At 36.9% G+C, this 27,777-nt stretch overlaps 1 protein-coding gene across 1 annotated transcript in view; it reads left to right on the top strand.

The window, feature by feature from the left end:
• Positions 1–27,777, top strand: part of GC (GC vitamin D binding protein) — a 31,380-nt gene that overhangs the window by 2,170 nt on the left and 1,433 nt on the right. Inside the window, exons 2-12 of the mRNA XM_060654902.3 lie at positions 10,376–10,445; positions 11,009–11,141; positions 13,415–13,626; positions 14,743–14,875; positions 15,164–15,258; positions 18,355–18,484; positions 19,624–19,826; positions 20,550–20,679; positions 21,132–21,229; positions 23,036–23,168; positions 26,724–26,778. Of these exons, the coding sequence (XP_060510885.1) occupies positions 10,376–10,445; positions 11,009–11,141; positions 13,415–13,626; positions 14,743–14,875; positions 15,164–15,258; positions 18,355–18,484; positions 19,624–19,826; positions 20,550–20,679; positions 21,132–21,229; positions 23,036–23,168; positions 26,724–26,753 (1,367 nt within the window). The 3' untranslated portion in view covers positions 26,754–26,778. The remainder of the gene's footprint in view (positions 1–10,375; positions 10,446–11,008; positions 11,142–13,414; positions 13,627–14,742; positions 14,876–15,163; positions 15,259–18,354; positions 18,485–19,623; positions 19,827–20,549; positions 20,680–21,131; positions 21,230–23,035; positions 23,169–26,723; positions 26,779–27,777) is intronic.

Here is a 27,777-nt window from a genome sequence, read left to right as displayed (position 1 = left end):
TGATTTATTAGGGAGCTAGGTAGGCTCTCTTCTAGCAGAAAGTTACTATATTTTATATATATATATATATATATATATATATATATATATATATATATATATATATACATACATACATACATACGTATATATATGTATGTATATAAAATAAATGGAGTTGAGAGGAGGCTTGGATGGTAGACAATAGGTATGTGTTGCAGTTCGATTATAGTTCTAGAGAGCTGATCAACAATCCACAACATGTATCTAGAAGATCTTTTTCCAAAGTATATTTCATTCAAGACTCATGTTAGGAAAAGTTTTATGGCCAAACACATATAAGAAATAAGCCATACATTAGTCTCTCTTGGTTGGTTTACAATCCATGTCTTTGTTAAGGTTCCAAGAAGTCATACAAGAAAGAAACCTTACTTCACCCAGTTTCCCAAACACACGGGCTCTTTCCTGAAGTGTCCAGACGCCATGGAAGTATTCTTTGGGAAACCTCAGGTTTAAGATGGATACTGCTGCAGCTCAACATGAATAGCGGCTCCAGTCAGGCCAATCCTGTCCTATCAAATGGCCCTGGAGACTTAGTGCACAAGCTCTTGGGTACATCTTGGGAGAAAAGGGCTTACCAAGTATGCCAAATCCGATTGGAGTCATAAAAATACCTCCACATTAGCTACCCCATGAGAGGCAAGAAGTCTGTGTATGCCAATCACCTCTCCACTCAAGTTTCTTTCCTCAGGACTGAAATCTAAAATCTATCTCTCCCTCTCCCCAAGAAAGCAGCAGGAAGGCTGACACAGCTACACAATTACTAAGGAAATAATGCTACGGGAAATAAGCCTCTGCATTTTATAGGAGCTGTTGGCAAGAGCAGGATCGATTATTACAAACATTTTCCTTTTTGCTTGAAGTAGCTCATTCTCAACATATGTACTGTTACTAGATGGGGTATCAAATAGCAAGAAGAAAGTAAGGAAGAAAGTAAGTTCTTTGACTTGTGGGGGAGCTGCAGTTATCCTTCTCCCGCTTGCCTGTCAGAACAGCCCTAGACAATGTGGGTTATCCCAATCTCCCAAATCACCACTGAATCACCACTTCTCTTTTCCACAAGCTCCACCTTCATCAGCAGCCATGTTAAAAATAAGTTGCTCTAAGCTTGATTCAAGAGGATCGCTGCGCAGAATGTCAGAGAAGTAATTTAGGATACGTAGAGATCTTCTCTGTTTTCTTAGATAGGTCTTTGTATCCTCTCTCCAAAACCTACATAAATGGTTATTGAGGGGGTGACCCAGGATAGGAGGTCTACATGATGAAAAGGAGACAGCCATGAAAAGATCTAGAAGTGTGTTTCAAGGTGAAGGAACAAAGGTATAAAAGTCTTAGAACAAGTATGGCCTGAATCAAGTTCACAAAGCAGCCAGAGAAAAGGCACAAAAGAGGCTTAGCTCTTTTTGAGGGAAAAGGAGGAGCAGCTGAAGTCAGAGAGGTAGCTAACTTTATCACAAAGGCACTGTTAACTTCCCTGGAAATTAATAGCAAAGTTACACTCCACTGTTAGGTAACAAAGCCAGGTACACACTCACCACCATATGGCTAGTATAGGGAGAAGTATGTATGCTTTAAGCAGACATGAGGTTAACCTAGGAGGAAGAGATGAAGATTTTTTTTTTAATGTTTACTCATTTTTGAGAGAGAAAGCATGAGCAAGGTAGGGACACCAGATGGCAGAGGGGGATGGTGGCAGAGGATCCAAAGTAGTCTCTGAGAGGGCACCAGCGAGCCCAATGAGGGGCTTGAACTCACAAACCTAACCATGAGATCATGACCTTGGCCAAATTTGGACGCTCAGCCGATTGAGCCACTCAGGTGCCCCAAGAGATGAACAATCCTTAATAGGTGTCTATTACCCTTCTCCCTAGGTGTCTATGGCCACTTAACCTGTTTTTTTCTGCCCACCACTACCCTGCTCTGTCCCCTCCCCCCTTCCAGTTCACTCTGCTAAAGTCACACTGACCTCCACACTATCCCACACACTATGTGCTCTGCACCTAAGGAGCTTGTGCTAGCTCCCCCCCTCCTCTTAGAACACTGATCCACCTGATATCCACATGGCTCCCCTCCTCACCTCCTTTCAAGTGTCTGCTCCAAGTTCATATACATAAGAGGCTTCCCTGACCAACCTATCTCAAATAGCACTGACTATTCCATTTTTCCTTATCCCTTTAACCTTGATTTTTCTTTTTAGTACTCCTCACCTTATCTGATCACCAGCTGTGTATTATAATAAATATAAAATGTAGAACACAACCTCCAGGAAATCAAGGAGTTTATTTTTGTTCCTTGCTTAATTCCAAGTTTTAGAAGACTACTTGACATGTAATATGTGTTCAACAGATTTTTTGCGTAAAATCAGAAAGTTAGGATTGTTAGGTAGTTTTGATTATTTAAGGAAAATTAAACATCAACTAGGACATATAATAGATATCCTGGAAGTAGTATACTCTGTAAAATTATAAAATAAGATTTATAAAGTATCCAATGTGAAACATTAGAGTCTATGCACTAACTATAGCCAATATTCATAATGTGTCAGCATGTTCAAAATCTTTTGAATAAATTTCATCTTTACAACACCCTGATCAACTCAGTACTATTATCCCCACTTTGAAAGTGAGAGAAATTATCCAAGGAAAATAAGCTAATAAGTGGCAGAATCAGAATTTTACCTAGATTAGTTAGGTTTACAAAGATAATGCTTGAAATCATGGTTTTGCCGCCTCTCATGGGACAGATATCTGAACAATCTCTCACTAACCTAAGGACAAAAGAGAAAAACAGTTCATTAGCACCTGTTTAGGGGGAATTAAGTCAAGTTCACTCTGCCTACTATGGTCATCCAGAACTGATTCAAACTCTAGTTCATACTCCATAGGACTGGCTCTGTCTTCTAACTTCCCTGTTTTCCCAGTACCATAACCTTGGAATTGCTTGATGTCCAATCCTGCAGAGACTTCCTGAGTTTTGTTGTTTTCTTTTTTGTTATCTATATTCAATCATGTCCATATTCTACCAATTTCAGCCCTGAAGTAAATCAGCCTTATACAGAGCATTCCACTATAGGAACCTCCTCCGTATTCCCTTTTGCCTCTCTCCTTTACCTCCTATGTGTATTTAAGCTCAAACCCTGTGAACACTACCTCTCATATCTACATTTCCATATACGGTCTTTGTCCAGGCCCTTGTTCCCCCTTTGCATGGTTATTGTAATGGCTTCCGACCAAATCCCTACCTCTTATCTCTTCCCCACTTGGTTCATATTAGAATACAATACACAACCTGACAATCTGGTAACTGGAGTCCAAAAGATGAATTACATAAAAGTCAGGATCACTACTGAGAGATTAATGAAATGATCAGTTTGAGCTTGTACAGCCAGCTGGTAGGATTTCAGGGATCAGGCTATCTAATACAAATCCACCCCAATTCTAGTCTGTTTAAAGCCACCTAATGGTAAGTACAACTTCAGGCTGAAATAGGAATGAGCAAATGGTAAGCAGAATGGAGCCCTCTAAAAATGTCTAGATCCTAAGGTCCAGAACCTGTGAGTAAATAGGTAGGTTACATCACAAAAGGGAATTAAGGTTGCAGATGGAAAAAAGGTTGCTAATCAGCTGACCTTCAAATAGAAAAATAATGCTGGATTACCTGGTGGGGTCAATGCAATCACAAGGTGCTTATGGTGGAAGAAAAGCAGAAGAGTCAGAGGAAAGGGTGACTAAGGAAAAAAGATGCAAAATTCTAGCTTTGAAGATGGAGAGGATGGCCTGGTCCCAAGAAATGTTTACTGCCTCTAGAAGCTGGAGTAGAAAAGGAAACAGATGATCTCCTTAAACCTCCAGGAAGAACATAGTCCTATTGGCACTTTGATTTTAGCCCAAGGAGACCTTGGCCAGACTACCCAACAGAACTGTAAGGCAGTAAGTTTGTGTTGATTAAACCACTAAATTTGTGGTAATTTGTTACAGTAGCAATAGAAGTCTCATACAGTAGGTTTCTGGGCCCTGTGACAAGTTGAGACTTCCCAGAGAAAAGGAGAAGTGAGGCAAGGCATCTCATGGTTGATGAGCTACCATTTTATTTGTCAGATCCAGTGAAAGCTGGCCAGGAGATGACTGGGGTGCACAATGACTCATTTCGCTGATTTCTTAGAGTTTCTATTTTTATCTTCTCTTTCATATTCCTCTTACCAGAAAGTAACTTAACCTATCTCCTGCAAGGAGGACTGGAACAAATCACAGAATATCTATATCACCAGAGTAGAGAATATCTGATAATATATACCATAATTGGATTTTGCTATGAAAAGTTGAATTTTGCTATAAAAAGTTTTTAACACATTAGGCAGGAGAGGTGTTAAGCATTTTTACATAGATTAATGTAGAAGAACCTTATGAAAAAGATACTATTGATTACCTTAAGCCCAAGATTACTCTTTCTTGAATTCCCCTACAGGAATAGATTTCAATGGATACCCCATACCTTAAAATTAAAACTTTGACTATTAAGTCTGTGTTTAAGTATCATACTTCAGTTCTCTTATTGGACTATTCATTTTCCAAGTAGGATTTATGATTTTCTAACTTAAGACAGCTCTTCAAGTTGTACCCTCCACACAAATACTTCTCCCAATTCATTTACTCCTGTTAAAATCCTGCCTATTATTCATGATTCACTTCAGGTAATAGTTCCTTTCTTGAGGGTTTCTAAAAGCTCTCCCTTCCATTCTCAAGTTTCATAATGCTTTGTTTCAATCTCTTCTTGGGCAATGATCACTACTGGTATGACATGCTTATCTCTACCACCAGACTTCAGTTCCTTAAGTATCGGGGTCTTCTGAGTTTTGGCATAGCACCTTTTTATTCCTGAAGGCTATACAATGCATTCCAAATTTCCACATCAAGATGTAGAACATATCGCCCTCAAGTATCCCAAAAGTGGGAATATGAAACTTGCTCCCTGATCTTCACCCCTGCAAAAGCATTTGTAGATGACAAGGTACCCAACTTATAAAGGGAAGGGGCAGTGCAAGAAGATGTAGAAAGAATGCCCTCCTTTGAGACTTTGGTGAGACCACTACAGGAGACCCACGGACGTTGAATTTGAGTGAAGTCCATGAGGCCACTCTCTACCACAACTGTCGTTTCTAGAGAACTGACTCACTGACCCCGTATCTCCTACCGTTTAATTTTCAAAATATAAAATGAAGCTTTATTTGTTCTTCTGATGGCATCCTAAGAAGGACATTTCATTTCCTCTAAATTGTTTAATCTATAGAGGTCATGTAGAGTTCTAGGTTTAGTATTAGAAGGATTGAATTTCTTTCTATGGACTCAAACCCAGAAAACTGCACACTGGCCTATAATCATTATCAATGTGAAAGACCAGATCAGTGTTTTACTATTAAAAAAAAAAAAACACAATAGAAATGAGAACCAAAAGAGCCTGAAAAAAATGAAATCAAGTTTTAATTCACCACTGCTTCATTAACAGGGATTCTAGCAATAAATCAGTAGTTTTATCTCCAATAACTAGGGAAGCTTCCTAAACCAGTCCAGCAAGGCTCAATTTCTCAAGTAAAATCACTATTCTGAAATCAATATATAGTCTGCTTAGTTTAAATAAATGCTACAAATCATATTTCTAAGTTCACACTCACACACCTCCCCCCCCAAATATATGGACATTTTCTGACACCAATGAGTCTGTCAGTGCATGATGGAAATGAAAATGCCAAAGGAATAAAATTAAAACAATATATAATGCTCCATGGAGCTCTGAAAACCTATGATTCTCCAAAACAAAAAAGGAAAATAGCAACATTAATACGGTTTCTAGCATCCTACATAAGCATTTATTCAATTCAATGTTATTTAGGGTACAGCCATTGCTCCTGGTATATAAATGGCTTTTATAGGGGACCGGAATTTGTTTTAGAGAAATACTGTAGCAGTAGTTCAAGCATTCAAAATACATTTTTTAGCAAAGTTTGTACCAGGACAGTAGTACCTTATGGTCTGTCTATTTTCAACTAGATTGAAAATTCCATGAGGGCAGAAGGAGTATTTTGCTCTCCATTGTATATTCACTACTGAATCCAACCACCTAGTACAGAGTAGGTCTTCAAAACCTATCTGTTTCATTTATTAATACTATTAGCTCTGTTGAGAGAGAGGAGGTACATAAAGCAATACCAATTTCCTAAAAATAAATCAAGTTTTCAAAATCTAGATAGAATTAGACACAACTTACCAGAATATTTCACAATATAGAAAGAAATGGGACAGGCTATTGCAAAAGCAAAAATTCCATTAATTTGTAAACATTTAGTGCTTAGGGGTCACTTGATGTCAAAGTGATTTCACCAGAGTCACTGAGATTATGCCAATATTTACTGGGGCTGTATCAAAGTCCAGATTGCCTTTATAACCACATGGAACATTCAAGAACAGACTGTGTCATTTATCATTCATTCTAGATAGTATTTAATTACATGAATCAAAGTGGGTTCAACTGGTATGAAAACATTTAGCAGCACTCCCTGGAGTAAGGAATCAATTTGTAATAATCATATTGCAAATTAACTTCAGTATTTGTTTTTTCAACCATTAGATAATGATTAACATCTGCTTAGGCTTATAAGATATAGGTATTCTCTGGATAAATAAGTGAACAATTTTTTTTTTTTAAATCAGAAACATATTTTGAGTAGTCTATCTGTAAGATACATGGTACAACAGCTTCCTCTACAGGTTATTTGAGAGCTTTTTACCCTTAATTCTAAACTTTCTCAGTTGACTCTTTTGAGCTGCCTTCCTTGCTTCTATCAAGCCCAAGGTTGAATTTCTAGAAAAAATGGTTCCAAAACCATTTTAAATCTTATGTAGTTGATCTAATTTCCCTCCCTTTTTTTTGCATCGTTATTTTGAATTTTTTTTAATTTTTAAGTTTTATTCAAATCCAAGTTACTTAACATATAGTGTAGCACTGGTTTCACGAGAATTTAGTGATCCATCACTTGCATATAACACCCAGTGTTCATCCCAACAAGTGTCCTCCTTAATGCCCATCACCGATTTAGCCCATCCCCCACCCAACACTCCTCCAGCAACCTCAGTTTGTTCTCTGTATTTAAGAGTCTCTTATGGTTTGCCTCCCTTTTATTTTTCCTTCCCTTATGCTCATCTGTTTTGTTTCTTAAATTCCTCCTATGAGTGAAATCATATGATATTTATCTTTATTTCACTTAGTACCTAACACCTGTGGATTCTCATGCATTTCGGTACAAACACCAGTTGATTTAATTAAAGCTACTTAACAGGGGCTAATCTGTAGTGTCTGCTTATATCACACGTACTCACATTCCCATAATGCACTGAGTGAAACTTTTTTGGATGAAGTGAGAAATCTGAATCTGGAAGGCCAGAAAAAATATTTCTTTAAATGTTCATCAGAGGTATGCCCTTTGAATATAGGCTCTCACTTTGCATGTTATTGAGTGTTCAGCAATATCAACAAAAATTGACTTCTGTATTTTTATAGGGAACATTAAACAAAATTAGCTCTTATGCATTAAACAGAAAAGTTCTTATTGGAGTTATTTTTTGTGGTTAAAAACACGTTAAGTTCTGGGGGGCAAGGGGAAGATTCAATTTAATTTCTTAATATTTCTAAAAGGAATTATTTTGTAATCCCTTGTATGTGATCTTATTGATACGAGGATATAATCTTGTACTAAATTTAGGAATTTAATACATATGTTTATTTAAATTCCATTTGATTATTTCCAGGAAAAACTCACCTCCTCAAAAAGGTATTCATCATTTCAGTTATTAGTCATGGCTATAATAAAGTTCTCACACATTGAACTAAAACCTACCACCAGTTTTTCTTAGCTCTACCTTAGGAACAACATAAAAGCCTGGACATCCTACCTTAGGAACAACATAAAACAACTGTGGACATCCTAATGTTATATCCTTCATTATAGGAGGGCAGCTCTCCCCTAGATTCTTTCCCCCATGCCCTAGTGGTCAGTCTCATTGAATATCATTAATGATTAATGGAAGCTTTCAGCCCTTTGAAATGGTGACAATATCTGACCTTGCAAACTTGTCAATACATTTCAGAAAATGTACTAGATGTGAAGGTTCTCAGCTGTAACAAGTTCACTGCAAGTGGCTTTTTATACTCCATTGACTGTTAACTTTATCAATCCTACTGTCTTGTCCTGGTTTCCAAGAGGATGTGAGATTTGAACATGTAGTTTCTTTCCCACTCTGATTTAGATGGTATTTGTAATAAGGGGGCGACTCAAAGTACTGCTTAGGAATGTCTCTGTCCCCCAGTTCTGACTCTTCCCACTGCAGTAATATACTTTGAACAGTCCACCTGAAAGATATAGGGGGCAACAGCTTCTTCTGCAGGAGGTATTTGCCATTAAATCTAAAATCCTAAAGAGAACTTTTCAAAAGAAAAAATTTTCCCTAGTCTACATCCATGCACCACCACCTCCACAGCAAACCATAGAAGACCAATTTCTACCCTGGATTCCTTATGTTCGTGCTTTCAAAGCCCTAACTGAGAGGCAAGGGCATGTGGGAGAGTAAATGCATGACAGAAGTTGCCATTGTATCACCTGAGATGGTTTTCTCAATATTTACAGTCCAGGAGAAGTTGCTAACCCTTAACACACTTAGAAACTCGGCAGTTTATATACTTCCTACATTTCTTTCCAAAAGATGTATCATTAAATGTTGAAGGTTTCCTAGACTTACTTGCATAAATGAGTCAGGGAAGGACACCATGGACCACTTCCACACATCTATCCTATTGTGTTATGTAGTAGGGATGTTGAGCAAGTGTGTCTTAATCTGTAAAGAACTCTTCTCCTGTGGGAACGAGCTCTTCCCAGCCACTTGAATGGACCTGAGAGTGGGTTCATTTGATTTTTCTGTTCCCTTAAAGAGGTCCCTCTGATCCTTTTGAACCTCAAAACAACTACCTCATAAAAGTCATGGGAAAGGCTGGTTTGTTTAATGGTCAAATATTTGTAAGTTCTTTTGAAGTTGAAACTACTCCCCCACAGATCAGGACTGTTTCAGTCCTTTTGCCTGTGGTGGCAACAAGAGACATGTACAGTTTCTTCTCTGCTTATTCTCTTCTCCTTCCTCATGCTCACTTAACTGCTTTTACCTCTTCCAAGGTTAACAGAAAAGGGACAAGCTAGCAGGAGAAGCAAGCAGCAGGAACATTAATTCAATGGACAGTTTTGTGAGCTAGTGTTTCCACTAGTTATGGGAAATATTCAAAGTTGACACTTTATGGTTCGTTGGAAAGCTCTTTGCAACATTTCTGGAATCTCTGACATCCAGCTGGCACCTTAAAACTTCCCCTTGGGCCTCTGACTTTCAAGTTGTCGGACTCCACACAGAGATGTCCCACTGTTGGCAGCACACTGCCCTCTTGACAGGCCACCCCTTCCTCCCCCCCAAATTAAGACAACTCCAGGTCAGATTGCTCTCCTGCTTGATCTATATAAGGTCCACAGACCACAACACAGCTTCCCACTCAAAGCCCTCACCTTTGCTGCCCCAGGCCACTTCACTAGCCCCTCCCACCCTCTAATATTCTCTAGTCTGAATCAGACACCTGCCATTGTACCCCAAACCCCAGGGGTCACCTATCAAGGTCTGAGTGTTTTCCTTTAAGCCTCTCTCAGTGCTTGAAGCAAGGGAAGTGCTTTCCACCATTTCTCCAAACCCACCTCACAGGCTATTTTTTGGGGGGGAGAAAATTGCCAAATTTCCATTTTCCCCCCTAAGCTGAATTCCTAGCCTTCCTGATAGAATTTGAAGTGGGTAATGGAGTTATGGTGGCAACACCAAGCCACAAATCTCCTTTAAAGTCCTGCATTAGAGGGGCTAGCTCTTCACTAAGTGTGTATGGGCATATAGTCGCCATTTATGTTTTGTTCCTGTTTCTTTCAAGACCTTAGTTTAATGGAGACAAATAAGGGAAGGATTAAAAGTTCCATTTTTAGCATTATTATAAAGAAGTGACTTAAGAGACTGCCCTATCAGTAAGTTCTGACATTTGACTTCTCTGCTTTCAGTATTAGGGAGTTTGTTCTGCTGTTCATTACAATGCATAGCAGGCCATAAAATTAATCTGTAGGAACCCAGCTAGAAAGGCACCCCAAAATGAAATTGTATATAGATATTGAGAAAATGCTACCTTCACCATAGATGCATCATGTGGAAGACCTATACATATAACGTTTCATTAGAAAGGAAAAGATACCAATTTTTCTATTTCTGGTTCCTAGGCCGAGATTATGAGAAGGATAAAGTTTGCAAGGAACTTGCCAATCTAGGAAAAGATGACTTCACATCTTTGTAAGTACGAGGTATTCACTCACTCTCTTGGTTACTTGACCTTGAATGAAACCACATGTGAGAGAACTTCAATTCAGCAGGGAGGGCTGAACCACTCTCTGCACATTGTGAGAGCCCAAGACCAATGTGGGCACAGGTGTTAGGCCAGTGGAGGACATCCAAAGAATCCAGTTGGATTATTGTTACTAGAGTCTAAGAATTTGTTAGCAGTAAGGTTATTAATAGAGTTAAGAGAACAAGCACAGTTTAAGATAAAATAAAATGCAAAGAGTATATACAAGGGCTGTGGCAAACAAAAACAAGACATAGAACAGGATTACTGGGGAGGCTTGAGAAAGGAAAGAATAGAAGACTTCTTGGATAAAACCCCCAAATCCAACTTCCATTTTACAAGGAACATTTGCCTAGAACAAAAACTATTTTTTAAAAGTGAACCTCAGGTTCTTTTCACTAATCAATGTATGCAATATTCTGGTTAAAGACTGAACAAATTTCATGTTTTAATATGTACAAATGTGAAGTTTCTTAAAATTCTAAATATATCAACCTACTGTTTTCCTCAGATCAATGGTCTCATACAGCAGAAAGTTTCCCAGTAGCACATTTGAACAGATCAGTCACCTTGTGAATGAAGTTGTCTCCTTGACAGAAGCCTGCTGTGCTGAAGGGGCTGACCCGGACTGCTATGACCTCAGGGTAGGTTCATGTGCCTGCCCATGTCCTTACGGAGTCACAGAAAGAAGCCAAGATAGGCCTTTATGCTGATCTTGGGGAAATCTTAGACATCAACTCTACCTACTCCAAGTTTGAGAGAATTACCCCCAGCCCAGACCTATTCTAGTATAATGAATCAGTTTTGCCCATTAGTCCTACAAGGTTCAGATGAAAAGACTGGGATATCTATTAGTTCATGAACCCCTTGAAATAATGCATTCTGTGTACCTTAAAAGCCTACCCATACTTATACATTTATCATGTTAAGACAGGTACAACTGTCCCAGAATAGTTTAGTGTTGGCCTCAAGTTATTTTGGGTTTCAAAAATTGCCTTATATACATACACTAGGTTCTGGGTTTTCTCCCTTTAAGTATAAATGCAGAAGTTAAAATGCTGAACTGACAGGATTCGAAGTGTAGACAGGACCTGAAAAAGGTAAAACTACAGGTGTTTCTAGCAGTTTACTAACACAGTTATCAGGCTTCATGCAAAGGACATTTAGATGCATCTTGATAGAGGCTTCTACCGACCAAGCTCTCTTTGTTCAAGCCTGCAGAAATCATGCTCCAAAGATCTGATTTGAATATATCCTACACAGGGGTGCCTGGGAGGCACAGATGCTTCGTGGGTTCTAGCCCCACATTGGGCTCTATGCTGACAGCTCAGAGCCTGGAGCCTACTTAAGATTCTGGGTCCCTCCTTCGCTCTCCTCTCCCCGACTCATGCTCTGCCTCTCTCCGTTTACTTTCAAAAGTAAACAAACATGAAAAAAAAAAATTTTTTTAATCCTACACAATGATTATTAGTCTTACCTATTAATTGCTTCATCGGGCCCTTGTATATGTTCTAAGAATTTTAAATCATTTTCCCCCCCACCATCAATTCCATAAATACCTATCATTTCAACCAGACCTTCTATACCACTGTAAAATAAACTACCAACCATGATCAATAACAGAACGTGTTTTTATCTTATTTACATTTTATTTCATGCATTAGTTAACTGACCCCTTGACCTGAGATAAGCCCCAGGATTATAGAGACAGATCACATGAAACAGAGATGGCATTGCCTTTGTCAGGGGTGGGAAGCATTTTTAAAACCATGTTGATACTTTCTTTACAAACTTTTTTTGGAAAGAAGAAAAAAAAAAAAAAAAAAAAAGGACAATTGCCAGGGAAAGAAATGGAAAGGGAAAAAAAAATTCACCAACAAGAGATAAGGATGAAAAGGAGTTTCTAAGAATTCCTAAGTTCTGAGAGTCTGAGGAGGAGATGAGGAGGAGAGGTTTACTTTTGGCTTATGTAATTAATTCATCATGTTGCTTGCCTTCATTTACAGGAAATGATCTTTAGAAGTTTTTAAAAAGATGACCAACATGAATTAAGTGTAGGGATGTCTAGGCAGTTTTCCCTAGTAAATCCCCAGAAAGTTTTTCCCATGGGGACTCTATTTTACATTTATTCCAAGTATCAAATTCTTTCCAAAAAGAACATTTTGCTGCTGCAATTGGTTTAGTGGTGCCCTTACTATGGGCTTAGTCTGCCCACGTTATCAGTGCACAGTGTTGAGGCAGTAAATTAAGTTGCACCAGTGGTGCTCAATCTGTACTGCAGAAGAGAATAAATATTGGGGCTTTAGGAAACAGATCCTCAGGCTGCCTCTTTGAATTAATGAATCAGTTTCTGCCTTGTAAAACCCAGGCATCTGGGCTCTGATCCTGATGCAAAAGCAGGCTCCAGCACCAGCAGGTAAGAGAATACAAACAAATGCAGAAGACTAAAACAGTCAAGAAGAGTCTGCTCATTTAATAGAAGGATGTGACCCTTCTCCCTGGGGTATTTGCAGCAGAAAGCAGGTGGGAGATCATAGCAGAATCACCAGCGAAGCTTTTCAAATGACCTCACTTACCCCAGAGATATGTTAATATTTACGTATAGAAACATTGCGCTAAAAACAAAAAAAAAAACAAAAACAAAAACAAAAAACCCACCTCTAACAGCTGCAAACACAGTCCACTTGTTAATGAAGGTTCTATTTTCATTAATGAGTAATTAACATAAGACCCTGTATTTACCTGTAACTATGTAAATTGTCATGTTGATAAGTCATCCAGTAGAGTTTTTGGCATGGACAGTTTGTTACCGATGAGAATTTTTAGATTTAAAGACTAATATGTCATACTCCATGGAGAATTACAAGCCTCGAAACTTCCATATAGAAATTGACTTGTTTTTCTTTTCTCATTCTAGACCTCAGCATTGTCTGCTAAGTCCTGTGAAACTGACTCTCCATTCCCAGTGCACCCGGGAACTGCTGAGTGCTGTACCAAAGAGGGCCTTGAACAGAAACTCTGTATGGCTGCCCTGAAGCACCAGCCACAAGAATTTCCTACCTACGTAGAGCCATCAAATGATGAAATCTGTGAGGCATTCAGGAAAGATCCCAAAGACTTTGCTGAGCAGTAAGCTGCTTTCATAAGTAAAACTTCAGGGCATAAAATCATCAGAAGTGTGTCAAATCTAACCCCCTAGTCTATATAAACGCCTCTTCTACAGCAACCAGGAAATTTCCATTAAGAACTTGACTCTTCCCTAAGACTTCTCATTTCAGTCAGTGCTGATTATTATAAATGCCTTTCTCAGACAGAGATAAAGTCAACTTTCTAAAACTTCCAAACTTAGTTCTATCACCTGAAGCAGAATCACTTGGATCCCCTGTCTATGTGACATTTTCAAATATTGGACAGCTACCATGATTCCCCTTATGCTAGGGATCCTTGCATACTCAGATAGATTTTTTTCTTTCCATTTATATTAATTTTTGTGATCTTCCAAGACTAATAGAAGAATCAATATATCATCTGGCTCCTCATGAATGTTAATCAAGGAGATCATCAAATTACATGTTCACTTATGTGGTAGAACACATCATGCTCGCAACTGTTTCTAGGGATATGAGAATAAAAAAAAAACATGCTTTTCTGAAAATTAAACATTTAAAGTGTACACAGCTATACAATTCTATTTAGGATAATGGCAAAATACATGTCCAAGAGTCAAATGCAACGTGGCTCAGATTGGCCTTAGAATTGAAATTAAGGTCATGATTTTATAAAAATTGGTTGGCTTTCTCATCCCTGTAAATAATGAGGATTTTGCCCAAGATTTCAGAGTCCCATATAGACCCTTATGGCTTATACTCCTAACAATTAAAAAACATTTAAGAAATAAGCCTACAAATAGCAATTGTGGAGAATAAGTCAACTGGGATAGATGATGAAAGGTAAAGGTGTTTCATTTTAGTTTGTTCAATATTAATAAGCAACTATCATGGGCCATGCACTTAGTAGACACTAAACGATAAAGAGACAAATGGCCCCTCCTCTCAATCCACTTGGAAATTTAAGAAACTACTAAAAATACTGATTAAAAGGGACTAGTATCCTATCTCTAAGTCCTTAGTGAGCCTTAGATATTGAAATTGAATTAATGTAACACAGCCTTTTTCCACCAAACTAATGAAAAAGTAGATTCTGCTTCCCACAAATGTTGACCAATACTATTTTCCCCTCCCACAGATTTATGTATGAATATTCCATTAATTATGGACAAGCTCCTCTACCACTCTTAGTCGGTTATACTAAGAGTTATCTCTCTATGGTAGGGTCCTGCTGTACCTCACCAAGCCCAACAGTATGCTTTTTGAAAGAGGTAGGTATCATTTTATTATGTAGTTATGTTCTATTTTTTTCCTCTATTAATGTCATTCAATTTAAGTAATAGTTCAGATTCTGGAAGGAGAAACTTTCTAAAATGGCTCCTTTGCATTTCATTCATTGGAAAAAATATAACCACCTCTAGGAAAGAAATATCAGTAAGTTCCTTTGGTCAGAATTCAGTTTTATAGTCATAAAAGATAGCAGTTTCTTTTTGCCATTTCTGAAAACTGCTTTCAATGGATCTTGACCATCTAATAAGGTTCTCTCACTTATTTCCTAGAGACTCCAGATGAAACATTTATCACTTCTTACCACTATGTCAAACAGAGTCTGTTCACAATACGCTGCTTATGGGAAGGAGAAATCAAGGCTCAGGTAAAGATTAAGCACTAACAGTATGTTTAGCTGTTTGTGTCTACACGATCTAGAATATTAGAATTCTCTAAGAAAATATTTGTGATAGGATATATAGACTATAGTCTTATGTTCCTGTAATTCTCAAAATATAGTCCGGTTCTTTTTCTCTACATGAAATATGAATCAAGAACAAGTATACATTGTCAAATATGACATTTACTTTTAATCAACCTTTTCCATATACTTATGGGAAAACTGGTAGACCACTAGAAATGGTTTCTTCAGTATTCATATTAGCATATATTACAAACACAAAAACTCTTTACTCATCACCTGTTATTTCCTTGACCTATTTTTTTCTTGGGATGAGACTTCCTGAATTCTTATTATATGAAGCTTTGTCCTATATATCATGCATATCTCTTAAGCTTAATGAATATATTCTAATTAGTTAGCTACTTTATTTATAACCTTCACTTTGATTTTTGTGTGGCTACTGTTAACACTATATTTTAATTCTGACAGTTTCTAGGTTAACACTTTTCTCATCTCCCCAGACTTCTAGACTTTGCTGGTTTATCTTTTCAGTATTTACAGTCTATAATTCACAAGACTTTTTTCTCTAATGGTAATGAAAAAGCCTATTTTGTGTTGGCATCAGATCCTAAGGTTCTCTAATGGTAGCAGAAACTACTTTCATGAGTCCTTTAAAAAGAATCTTCCAATAGAAATACTCAAATACTAAATGGCATTTTCTCTAGACCTTCCCTTTAGTTTTCCTTTTGCATTAAGGTAATATATTTAGGAAGTAGAACATAAGGATTTATAATATAAAACCACCTATAGTATATATTATATATATAATATATATGTATTAGATCTTAATCATTAGTTTATACTTGCATTTGTGTCTAGAATTTATCCCACAGAAATAGCATTGAACATGAACAAAGGTTTAGTAGATATGTTGCTGCAACATTTCTTTTTAAATATGAATAGATTAGAAGCTTCCAAAATTTCCCTAAAATAGAGAATACTTATATCAATTGTGGTATATCCATAGAAGAATGCCATAGTTTGGATTAAATATCTTATTACAATATAATTAAAACAAACTATAGATTACTAGTAAAAGATATTGAAGATACAAATAAATAGAAAGATATTCCATGATCATTAATGTAAGAATATGGTTAAAATGCTCATACTATTCAAAACAATCTACAGATATAATGCAATCCCTATCGATACCCCAGTGACATTTTTGACAGCAGCAGAAAAAAAAAAAAGGCATCCTAAAATTCATAATTCATATAGAATGCCAAGGGACTCTGTACAGGCCTAACAATCTTAAAGAAAAACAAAGTTGGAGGCCTCACACTTTATAATTTCAAAACACACTAATAGCAATAATGATCAGGATGCTATGGTACTGGCATAAATACATATATATAAATGTATAAATATATAAATTTATAAATGTATAAATTTATATATATGTAGGTAGATCAATGGAACAGATCCAAATTGGCCAAATTGTTTTCAACAAAGGTGCTGGGACTACACAATGGGGAAAGGATGCTCTCAAATAGTGCTGAAAATATTGGATATCCACATGCTAAGGAATTAAATTGAACTCTTACAACAGATTTGAATATTCAATATGGATTAAACATAAGGCCTAAGACTATAAAACTCTTAGAAGACAAAAGGAAAAGCTTCAGAACACTGAATTTGACAAGGATTTTTTGGAAATGACCAAGAATAGACAACAAAAGCAAAAATAGATAAATGGAACTACAAACTTAAGCTTCTGTTTAACTATTTAACTATTTAACTCAACAATAACAAAGTATTCAATTCTGTCTAATCAAGTTATTTAAACAGTTCTCCAAGAGATATAGAAATGGCCAACAAGCACATGAAGAGATTTTCAATATCACTAATCAGAAGAGAAATGCAAACCAAAACCACAATAAGAGATCATCTCATACCCTTTAGGATGGCCACTTTCTAAATGAGTGTTGGCAAGAATGTGGAGAAATTGAAATCCTTGTGCACTATTAATGGGAATGCAAAATGGTGTAGCCATTATGAAATACAATATGGAGTTCTCAAAAATTTTAAATTAGAATCGTATGATCCAGCAATCCCACTTTTGCATTCAAAGTAGAATCTCAAGGAGATATTTGCACACCCATGTTCATTGCAGTATTCACAATTGCCAAGAGGTAGAAGAAACCTAAATGTCTTATGCTAAGCAAAATAAGCAGTCACAAGAGGACAAATACTGTGTGATTCCACTTTGTAGTATCTAAAGCAGTGAAAAATCATAGAAACAAAAGGAAAAATGTGGTTGCCACAAGATTGGCGTGGAGGCAATTTTCAATGGGTACAGAGCTTCAATTTAGCAAGGTGAAAAGATTCTGAGGTCTGCTGTATTTACAGATATTTACTTACAGTAAATATACTTAACATTACTGAATTATATGCTCAAATAGTTAAGATGCAAATGCTATTATGTTTTTGCCAAAATTTTAAAAGAATACTTGTCAATCAGGAATGTTTTCTGTATCATTAAGTGAAAAAGGCAAATATATAAATAGTGTAGCAGAGCAGAATCCTTTATGAAATACTTGGTAAACCTGATGAAATGCTTCAGGGTTATATACCAAAATACCAGCATTTGTTAATTCTGTGATCTAGGGCTATAAGTCTTCATATTCCTTTTATCTGTAGTTTCTAAGAGAATTTATAAACCATCTTTAAAAGTACAATGAGGGGCCACAAAAATAGGCTATTGGTCTTATGAATAGGGACTTAGTGCTTTATTGCTGTTGTAGATGTAACATTTTAAAGGCGTGCTTCGAGTAGGTGGATGGGACAAGAAGAAAAGCTGTGTATCAGTACTAAAAATACAAAATGATTTATTTAGGATGACTGAATTTTGAGTAGCGGCTCTAGCACATAGGAAGCATTGCATAGCAGATGTGTTCCACGCAGCTATCAAGGACAAAGCGTTGAAACTATGGTAATTTTCCTCCAGACTGTACGGTCATAGGGAAAAAGAGAACAGAATATGGGTAACCTAACAATCCATTTTTAACCATTTAGCCATCTCGTAAAATTAGCCCAGAAAGTGCCTACTGCTGATCTGGAGGATGTTTTGCCACTAGCTGAAGAGATCACCACAATCCTCTCCAAGTGCTGTGAGTCTACCTCTGAGGACTGTATGGCCAAGGAGGTAAGAGAATCATCATCATGTATCATGTACTGTGTGGCAGGCACTCTAAATTGCTGGTTACATACATCAACTCAGTGAATCCTCATGAAATTTAAGTGTGTCATTAACTCCGTTTTACAGATGAGTAATGATTAACAGGGATGAATAACTTGAAGTCTTGCAAATAGTAAATGGCAAAGTCCACACACAAGGACAAGATTATCTAATTCCTAAGAATTCCTTACTCTTCCTGCACAACCCAATGCAGTTCAATTATCATTAAACTTCACTTAGTTAACTTAATTTTAATGTCTTAAATAATATTTAGACTTGAGTTCCTCAATACACTAGCCACATAAGAAAAAACATTTTTTTAACAAAGTTTACTTAATCTATATACCCAACATGGGGCTCCAACTCATGACCCTGAGATCAAGAGCCACATACTCTACTGAGCCAACCAGGCACCCTACTAGCCACATTTTAAATGTACAATAGCATAAGACAGCATAGATACAGATCATTTCATCAAAGTTCTACTGAACAATACTGCAACAATTATTATTCAAAGCTGCTCATGTTTATACCTGTTATAACTTGATGGTCAATTTTTTTCATCATTTTTCATTTACATAATCCTTTAGATAGGAATTTGAACTGGTGCTTTAGATAAGGGTTACTCCAAGTCTGGACAGCTTTAGAAATAATAGTGGGGAAAAAAAACAGATGATAACAACCTAAGAAAACAGGTCTCCGTTAATAGGTGTTTTTCTTATAACTTATAAGTTATATATGTTATATATATATAACTTATAAGTTATAACTTATAAGTATATGACTTATAACTTTTCATCTATACCATGCCAAGGTTTGTAAGCCTACATAAGACTTCCTTTTTTTTTTAATATTTGTTTTTGAAAGAGAGACAGACAGAGCATAAGCAGGGGAGGGGCAGAGAAAGAGGGAGATCTAGAATCTGATGCAGGCTCCAGGCTCTGAGCTATCGGCACCGAGCCCAACACAGGACTTGAACTTGTGAACTGCGAGATCATGACCTGAACCAAAGTCCGACTGAGCCACCCAGGCACCCGAGCCTTCCTTGTTTTTAATTAGGCCAACCAAGAAACTAACAATGCACAAACTCACAATTGCTTTTGCAGCTGCCTGAATACACAGTAAAGATCTGTGACAACTTAGCCACAAAGAATTCTAAGTTTAAGGACTGTTGTCAAGAAAAAACGCCCATGGACGTTTTCATGTGCGCTTACTTCATGCCTGCTGCCCCAACACCAGAGCTGCCAGCTGTTGAGCTGCCCACAGGTCAAGACGTATGTGATAAAGGAAACACCAAAGCCATAGATCAGTGAGTTAACTGGAGTAACTTTCTTTCTTGACAGTATGGATATTCACTAGCATTAAATGACAAAGAAATTAAATGGAAGAAAGGGTAAACCTTTATCTGTTTTGATCCAACAAAAACTAAAAATACATCCTTGCTGCATATACCCTAAGTTGCATAAGCTACAAGTATATGCATATTCATTGCATAGAAATATTTCACAAATAGGTTGTATTAATAGGTCAGAAAATTATCAATATTAGAGAGCAGAATGGAGACTAACTTTAGGCTGGAAGTCTGTATTTGTCCAAGTACGATTTTTATAAATGCATAGATAACAATGGAATAAAACAATGGAAGAATTTATAGAAATCTGTTTTCATAGAAAAGCCAATTAAGGCTTTTACTTGATGCTTTATGTGAGATTCATGGTGTTATAGTTGCACAAAAGCTAGTTCCATGTTATTTTGAAATAGGTTTATATAGAACATATACATATGCATATATAGTACACACAGCTTTAATTCATTATGAACTAGTCAGAATAGTTACAAAGCAACTGCTAATAATTTGCATTTCAATGAGAATATTAATCCAAAATCTGTCAATTTGGAGTCACATTTACTTAAATCTTTTATTTTTAGTTTAGATGCAGAAGTCAGGTGATCTGCCTTTTTATAATACAGAGAACATTTACACAAATCTACACATGTTAAAGAGCATTCTCTCCTTTCTCTCTCATGCCAGATATATATTTGAACTAAGTAGGAGAACTCCTCTTCCAGAAGTATTCCTCAGTAAAATCCTTGAGCCAACCCTGAAAAGCCTTGCTGAATGTTGTGAGTCTGAGGACTCTGCTGCCTGCATTAATACACAGGTACTATATGCTCTATTTTCTTCAGCAACCTTGGTTTAGGTCAAGAGTTGGAAAACTGTAGCTCATGGGCCAAATCTGACCCCATATCTGTGTTCACATGACCCATGAGCCAAGAATGGTCTTCTAATTTTTTTAATTTTATGACACATTAAAATGTGAAACTCAAAATTCAGGATTCATAGTGTTTCATTAGAACACAGACTCACTCCTTGTTTACATATTGTTTATAGCTGCTTTTGTGTCCTATTGGCAGAGTTGAATAATTATAAAAGAGACTATATGGTTTACAAAACCTAAAATATCTACTATCTGGTTTTATGTAGAAAATATTTGCCAATGTCTGGTGTAGATAATAAACACACATAATAACACATTACACGGAATTCTGATTAATGCCTCATAGAACAGTGCTTCAAGACAAATAATTTTGTTATGTAATTGTTTTCTTACAGGGCCCTCAACTGAAAAAGGAATTATCTTCTTTCATTGACAAGGGACAAAAACTATGTGCAGATTATTCAGAAAACACTTTCACAGAGTTTAAGAAGAAGTAAGGAAATTTTCGGTTTCCTCCACATTTATCAAAAATATTAGCATGGTATTATGATTTGAAAGTATAGTTGAAGACTTGAGACTTTAAAAAGTAGAATCTGATATTTATATGGAGTTCTATCTAAATGGAGTTCTTTTTGGAGGGGAAAAAATGGTCATGTGTATCAGGTGAGATATCAATTAGAACACAGCCACAAAAGTATATTTATAAGACCTATAGGAACTTCATAAAAAAAAAAAAAAAAAAAAAAAAAAAAAAAAAAAAAAAAAAAACAGATTAGCCCACAGTTCATCAACATTCTTGCCCTAAAGCCATATGTAGATATTGCTATCAATAACTGAGGAACTGTAAAACTACTGAAGTTATCTAACTTCATGGCAGATGGTCTGACAAACAACCCAAACTTTCAATCAAGTGTAGTACCACCCATGACCAGCATGTATTCTCTATAAATTGAAGATACAAATGTTAATTAATCATCAATAATGTTGTACAATAGTCAGTAGTCCTATTTCTCAAGAACGGCCATAAAAGTGAAAGAAATTTTGCTGGGTTCCTAAAGACCCATTGCATTCCTAGTTTCATTAAGTAGATTGCTCACATCCATTTCAAATCATCTTGCTCAACATAGGCCTAAAGCAAGCACAAATAGAACTCCACAAAAATACCAAAAAATCCCCAAAAGTAGGACCCCAATGAAGTCTACTTTAGCAAAGTTCTAAAATGAAAAATTGTGAAAGCCTGAAGTCCAAAATATTTCCCAATTATAAAAAAATAGTATAGAATAACATTAAACAGATAATCCAAGTTTTGTACTCCAGGGTCGCATGGGACAATTACTGATATTTTTAACATACTGAGATTATAGAAATTATCAATATAGTGGAATTGACATGTAGGGTTATAAAATCACAAGACAGACTACAGAGTCTAGGTATTTGAAACACTGCACCAGGGTACGCGCACACACACACTTTCTCCATCCTCTGAGTTCCTCCTGGTCTGACTTGCCTCCCCTTCCAGCTGGGACCAACTCATTTCAGTAATGCTTTTATAAGCAAACCAGCCCCCCTCATCCTCTTGTGCTTTCCCAGGATCCACCTTACCCCAACTAGATAAATTCGGGTTTCTACTACCTCCCATTGCCCACAACTGGGCTGGCAAACAGTTCCTGGAGAAGGTCGGAAAACCAGACTGAATTGCCCATTATAACAATAGAGGGATACCAAGATTATAGACCATTCAAATTGGGAGAGAATCTAGAGAACTCAAGTCCTAGCACCATCTTGAAAGTGAGGTGGAGACATAATGGATAGTAGAGCTAAAAACAAGAGCCCGTTTCTGACCTTCTTTGTGTTTTCCAACATAGCCAGTTGGAAAGTAGGCGCGCTGAGGGGGAAGTTGTATAAAGTGAGTAAAGAGAAAAAAGATTAAGGTGGCATAAAGTCCTGACAGGGAAAGGCTTTTTAAGGAACTTGAAATGTAGTACAGGAGAGAAGATAGAACATCAGCAAGAATAGGAGAGGAAGTCTTCTATGTTGATATAATGGAGCAAATGAAGGGGGAAGCCTGGAGTTCAAATCTAGCAGCAATTTGTAAATTTACTTTTAGGATCTGAGAAGAGCTGGAGATTTCATTTTCTAACCTCAAATTGAGTCGCTAAGAATCACTCCACAGACCCGTAATTTAAGAACAACTATTTCCATCTTTGTATTGTAAAAGACCAGAAGTGGGTTATCATTTTGTATGAGAAAGGTTTATAAAATACAAGTATGGAAACCTTACATAAATATGGTTTTTCAGACTAGCAGAACGATTAAGAGCAAAATTGCCTGACGTCAGTGCCCTGGAACTCCAAGGGCTGATTGACAAGCGTTCAGACTTTGCCTCCAAGTGCTGTTCCATAAACTCACCTCCTCTCTACTGTGATTTAGAGGTAAGAAAATTTAACCCCCTCCTTATCACCCAACAGCATTTTAAGAACTTGTGTACTCAGATTTACTCATTCCTTTGTTATTGAAATGCCCGCATGTGGCAGACTTTTCCTGATGTTTTCATTGTAAAGACAAAAGTTGTTTCCTGGTTATGCCAATTTAAAAGCAAATGAGGCAGTTAAACTTTTTTAACAAAAGGTTTGTGAATACAACAAAGTACAGGGCAGGGTTTTTCCCAGCTGTAGGTGGTAACATATTAACAGCTTTTTAATGTTTATATTTGAGGGGGGGGGGGGGGTGCTGGCGATACAACAGCTGCATTAGGTTGCCTTATCCCAGGAAAATAAAGTTACCTTACCTAGGAGTTGTTATCAGATTTTGCTCTGAGAGTCTCATTCAATTTTAAGAAACATTTTTCTTTTACATTCTGTCAAAAAATAGCAATTCTACAACCCTTTCCTAGTCCCTCTTATCTGCTTATCCAATTACACTTTCCTTTTTGACATCATCCAAGACAAACTGAACTGCACACAACACAGGCTTCCTTCAAGTCTCTTGCTTTTCATTTGACTTGCTTTTCCATTACTTTCTATAACATATTGCCATTTAAAACCTTTGTATTTTCAATTACAATGATGAAAAGGCAGGTTCGTAACTATTTTCTTGCTTTATAACCAGTAAGTGTGGAGCAGTGCTGCTGAGCAACCAGTCTTTCGGTAATTGCTAGCAAAGAGGGAGATAAATGGAGTTGAGGCACTTGCGCATATTTGATGGTCTGGAGCACTCAGATGAGACCTCTGCTATTTGTATGAGCCTTTTAGATGGTCTTTCCACACTCATCTCACAGCTGGGTAACCAAGCTGCCTCTACTTTCTGACTTCAGCTTACAACAGCATGTGCTTTGATTCTCAATGCTTGGTATGTATATTTGTCCTGTGACTCTGTAATATTTGGGATATAGTTTATTAAATCCCCTTGTCCTATATTTGACAAATTTTTTCCTGAAAGTTAATGCCTATCTACTACACTGACTCCAAAGTCATTTATATCCAGGGATCTGCCTCTATCTGCCATTCTAAATATACTTGGCACAGCCACTAGAAGAACGGCCAAGGGGCTTCTGAACCAGACTAAATTAACATTAGGAGTTGACCTGTCCCTACCCCTCACCCTGATCTTGAAATGACCAGCAAATAGCCACCAGTGTAATTTTCTTTTAGCTTCACCATGGTACCCTCAGAACTAGTTCTATTATATTATTATTATTATCCCATAGAAGCTCATTAGCTGCAGAAACGGTTGTAAAATTAGACTGTAATTTTTTTCCTCTCCACCCATCATTCAGTCCAGGCACTACCATGGATTCTTCTGAGAACTCATTACTATGCTCCTCTAAGATCCCAACAGAGTGCTAGGGGCATTAAATATGGTTTCAGAAAGTTTCAGAAAGTCTCTGTTACATGCTGGAGTTGGTCATTACAATTTTGACAACAAAGACAACCGCAAATGGCCAAGTGGGAGCCAGGCAAGGAGGAGACAGACTCTCTCCTCCCCCTTTCTTTCGCCCATACTACAGGGGTGACTGGCATATCCACTACAGCTTATCCTAGCTCTTAGAAGTAGCTTTTATGATCCTCAACGTCATAGCTAGAATTTATTAAGCCATTATTAAATGTGAAGGATAATAGCCTTACGTGCATGTATTTATAAAATAATCTAAAACCTAAGTGAAAGGTACTATTTTTAATTTCCCTTTTACAGATGGGTCTAAGGAAATATGCAAAGATTACCAGATGTTAGGAAAATCATGTTTATTCCTTTGCAGTCCATTACTCTCACTCCAGGCATGGTCATAGACTTCAGCCCCAACTTAGCTAATAATGATAAAAATCAAAGTATAGATACCAAAAGACTTAATTATTGACTGAAATCCAAATTTCTGAAGTTGAACAAAAATTGTGCTGGGTCAGCTTTGTCCATCTGAATGCCACCCATCCCACTACCTTGCTCTTCTTCCATTAGTTATACTTATTTTGCTTCAACAATCCTTTTTTACTGGCTTCAGCCAATTTAAAGTTACTTCTCTCCTGACCTTAAATAAGACATTTTAGACACTACTCCCTCATTATTTTTCTTTTCTCCTCCCCTTACAGCCAAGATTTTTGAAATAGTATGTTCTCTTTCCTCACACCTGTTAATTCTTTAGTTCTTCACAGAACTTCTGATGGTACCATAACAATAACATTACACTGACCATCTCCTTCTTGCTAAATCTAACCAACATTTTTCAGTCCTTTTCTTACCAGCCTTCTCTGCAAAAACACTTGACACCCACAACTATTCCTTCCTTCTTGAAACCATTTCTTTGGCATCTGTATCATCATTTTCTACCTTTTGTCCTTCTAGTTTTCCCTTCTCATGCTGTTTTATACTGTCCTCTTCTAGCCATCCTTTACCTCCTTTCCAGAGTTTTCTTCCTTGATCTTTATAGTACATTTTCCTTGAGCATTCTCATCCAAAGACATGCCTTTAATCTCCAAATCCCTACCTTCAGGCCAAGATCTCTTCCTTCAGCACTGAGCATTTTATCCAACTTTATGGGGCTCTCTTGTTCCAGAAGAAATTCAAACTCAACGTGCCCCAAATCTTCCCCTTAAAAACCTCCTCTTGTATTTCCTAAATTTATGAATATCACAATTCACCCACTAAGATAACAAATACTCCTGTATTTCACCTGTTTTCCATATTCGTCCAAATTCCAAATCCTACTGATTCTAGGATTCTAACACCTCAGTATCTTGGTCTCCCTATCTACTTCTAAGTTACTGGTACTTAAATTGAGGCAATCCTTTGCCTGGATTACAACATCCCGATTGGTTGTATCCCCCCCCCCCCCCCCCCCCCCCGCCCCCTTCCTTTTCTTACACCTAACCTCATCTCTATACAGAGATCAGAATAATCTTTGTAAAATACCAAATAGTTAATACATTCCTATAATTGCTCTCCATTGCATCTAAAGTTTTGTTTTGTTTTTAAATAGAGTTTGGACCTTTGATTGCCCCTTCAGTCAGATCTACCATTACTTCTTGTTCTTCCTCCTTTGACTCTCCTGAACTATTTGCAAGTTTTCAAGTACCTTAAGCTTGCTCTTACCTCAAGGATTTTGCACATTATGACTCATCCCCTATTGCCTAATCCTTCTACTTCATCCTGACTAAATTTTTCAAGTTTCAGGATACAATTTAAGCCTCACCTCCTCTGGGAGTCCTTCCCTGACACTCAAGCTCTTCTGTTTTCTCTTTGTCCTCTGTGCACACCCAATAATTAGATCTTATTAACTATTGACTTTTTTTCTGGTCAGTTTTTCCTGGGACACTGTAAATTTAAGAGCAGAGACAGTATAAAACCAAACGTGAATGATGGCCAATAAATAATTTAATATGAAACGACATTTTGACAAGAATCTTTTCCCCAAGCAAGTTTCACATTTTTGTATACCATCTGCAACAGTCTACAAAATACTTTATGACTTAGAAGACATTTTTTTTTCATTGCAGATTGAGGCTGAAATGAAAAATACCCTATAGTCCTGATGCATGTGTATTGTCTTAGGTAAGTATAGTTTTTGAAGGCAGCAAAGAATGTAGATTTATACAATGTATTTTAAACATCAGCATTTGAATAGTCTCCTTTCTGTTAGCTATTCAAACTGATTTTACAGATGAAAATATTAAGTATGTGAAAAAGTTAAAGAGCTTATACAAGCATACACAACCAACTTCTGACCTGTCTAGGACTAGAAACCAGGTCTCCAGCTTGATACGTACCTATTACAACCTCACATCTAAGGTAATGACAGCACAGAGATCATTTCAGGGATTTTGATGAATTAAAAGTTTGAAGATTTAAAGACCGAGTCCATCAAGTCTTAAAGACCACAGGGCTCTTAGGAGGAGAAAGGCATTTTTCAAATTAAAGCATGTTTGAAATATTCTCACTCGCTTATTTTAAGTATTACATTTTTACCCATTAAAAAATACATGAAGAGGCTAAGAACAGAAGCTAGAACCCCATACTTTAAACTGAAGGTGACCTCAACTCTGCAAATTAACAAAATTATTCTCTCCAGATTTAATTATATTCATTTTAAAGAGATTACTTCTGAGATTTAAAGTGATGAAAACAATCATTTGGGTTTATCTCAGACCTTACTTGAACTGAGGCTTTTCACCACTGTAAGATTTTTATTTTGCTAATTTACTGACAACATTCCTAAGAATGATGTGGAAGCAAAAACCATTGACTAAGGAAATTAAATTCTTCTACCACATTCAGGCTTTCAATATAAACTATTTGCATCTGAAACAGTAAAAAAGAAAATTAACACTCAGAGGCAGTACAATGGAGGGGGTGGTGGTCACAGAAATTTGGAGAATTACCCAGTCTACATTAGAATCTCCACTCCAACTATCCATCTCTGTGAGCAAGTTATCTATACCCCCTAAAGCTCGGTTACCTTTTTTGTAAAAAGAAAATTACAACTGCTCCTCCCAGCATTGTCGTAACGATGAAGGTGAGGTGATGTGTATAAAATGCCAAGAAATACTATTA

Source organism: Panthera onca, chromosome B1 (assembly GCF_046562875.1).
Source record: "Panthera onca isolate mPanOnc1 chromosome B1, mPanOnc1 haplotype 2, whole genome shotgun sequence".
Taxonomy (NCBI): Eukaryota; Metazoa; Chordata; class Mammalia; order Carnivora; family Felidae; genus Panthera; species Panthera onca.
This window is presented reverse-complemented; position numbering and strand designations above follow the sequence as displayed.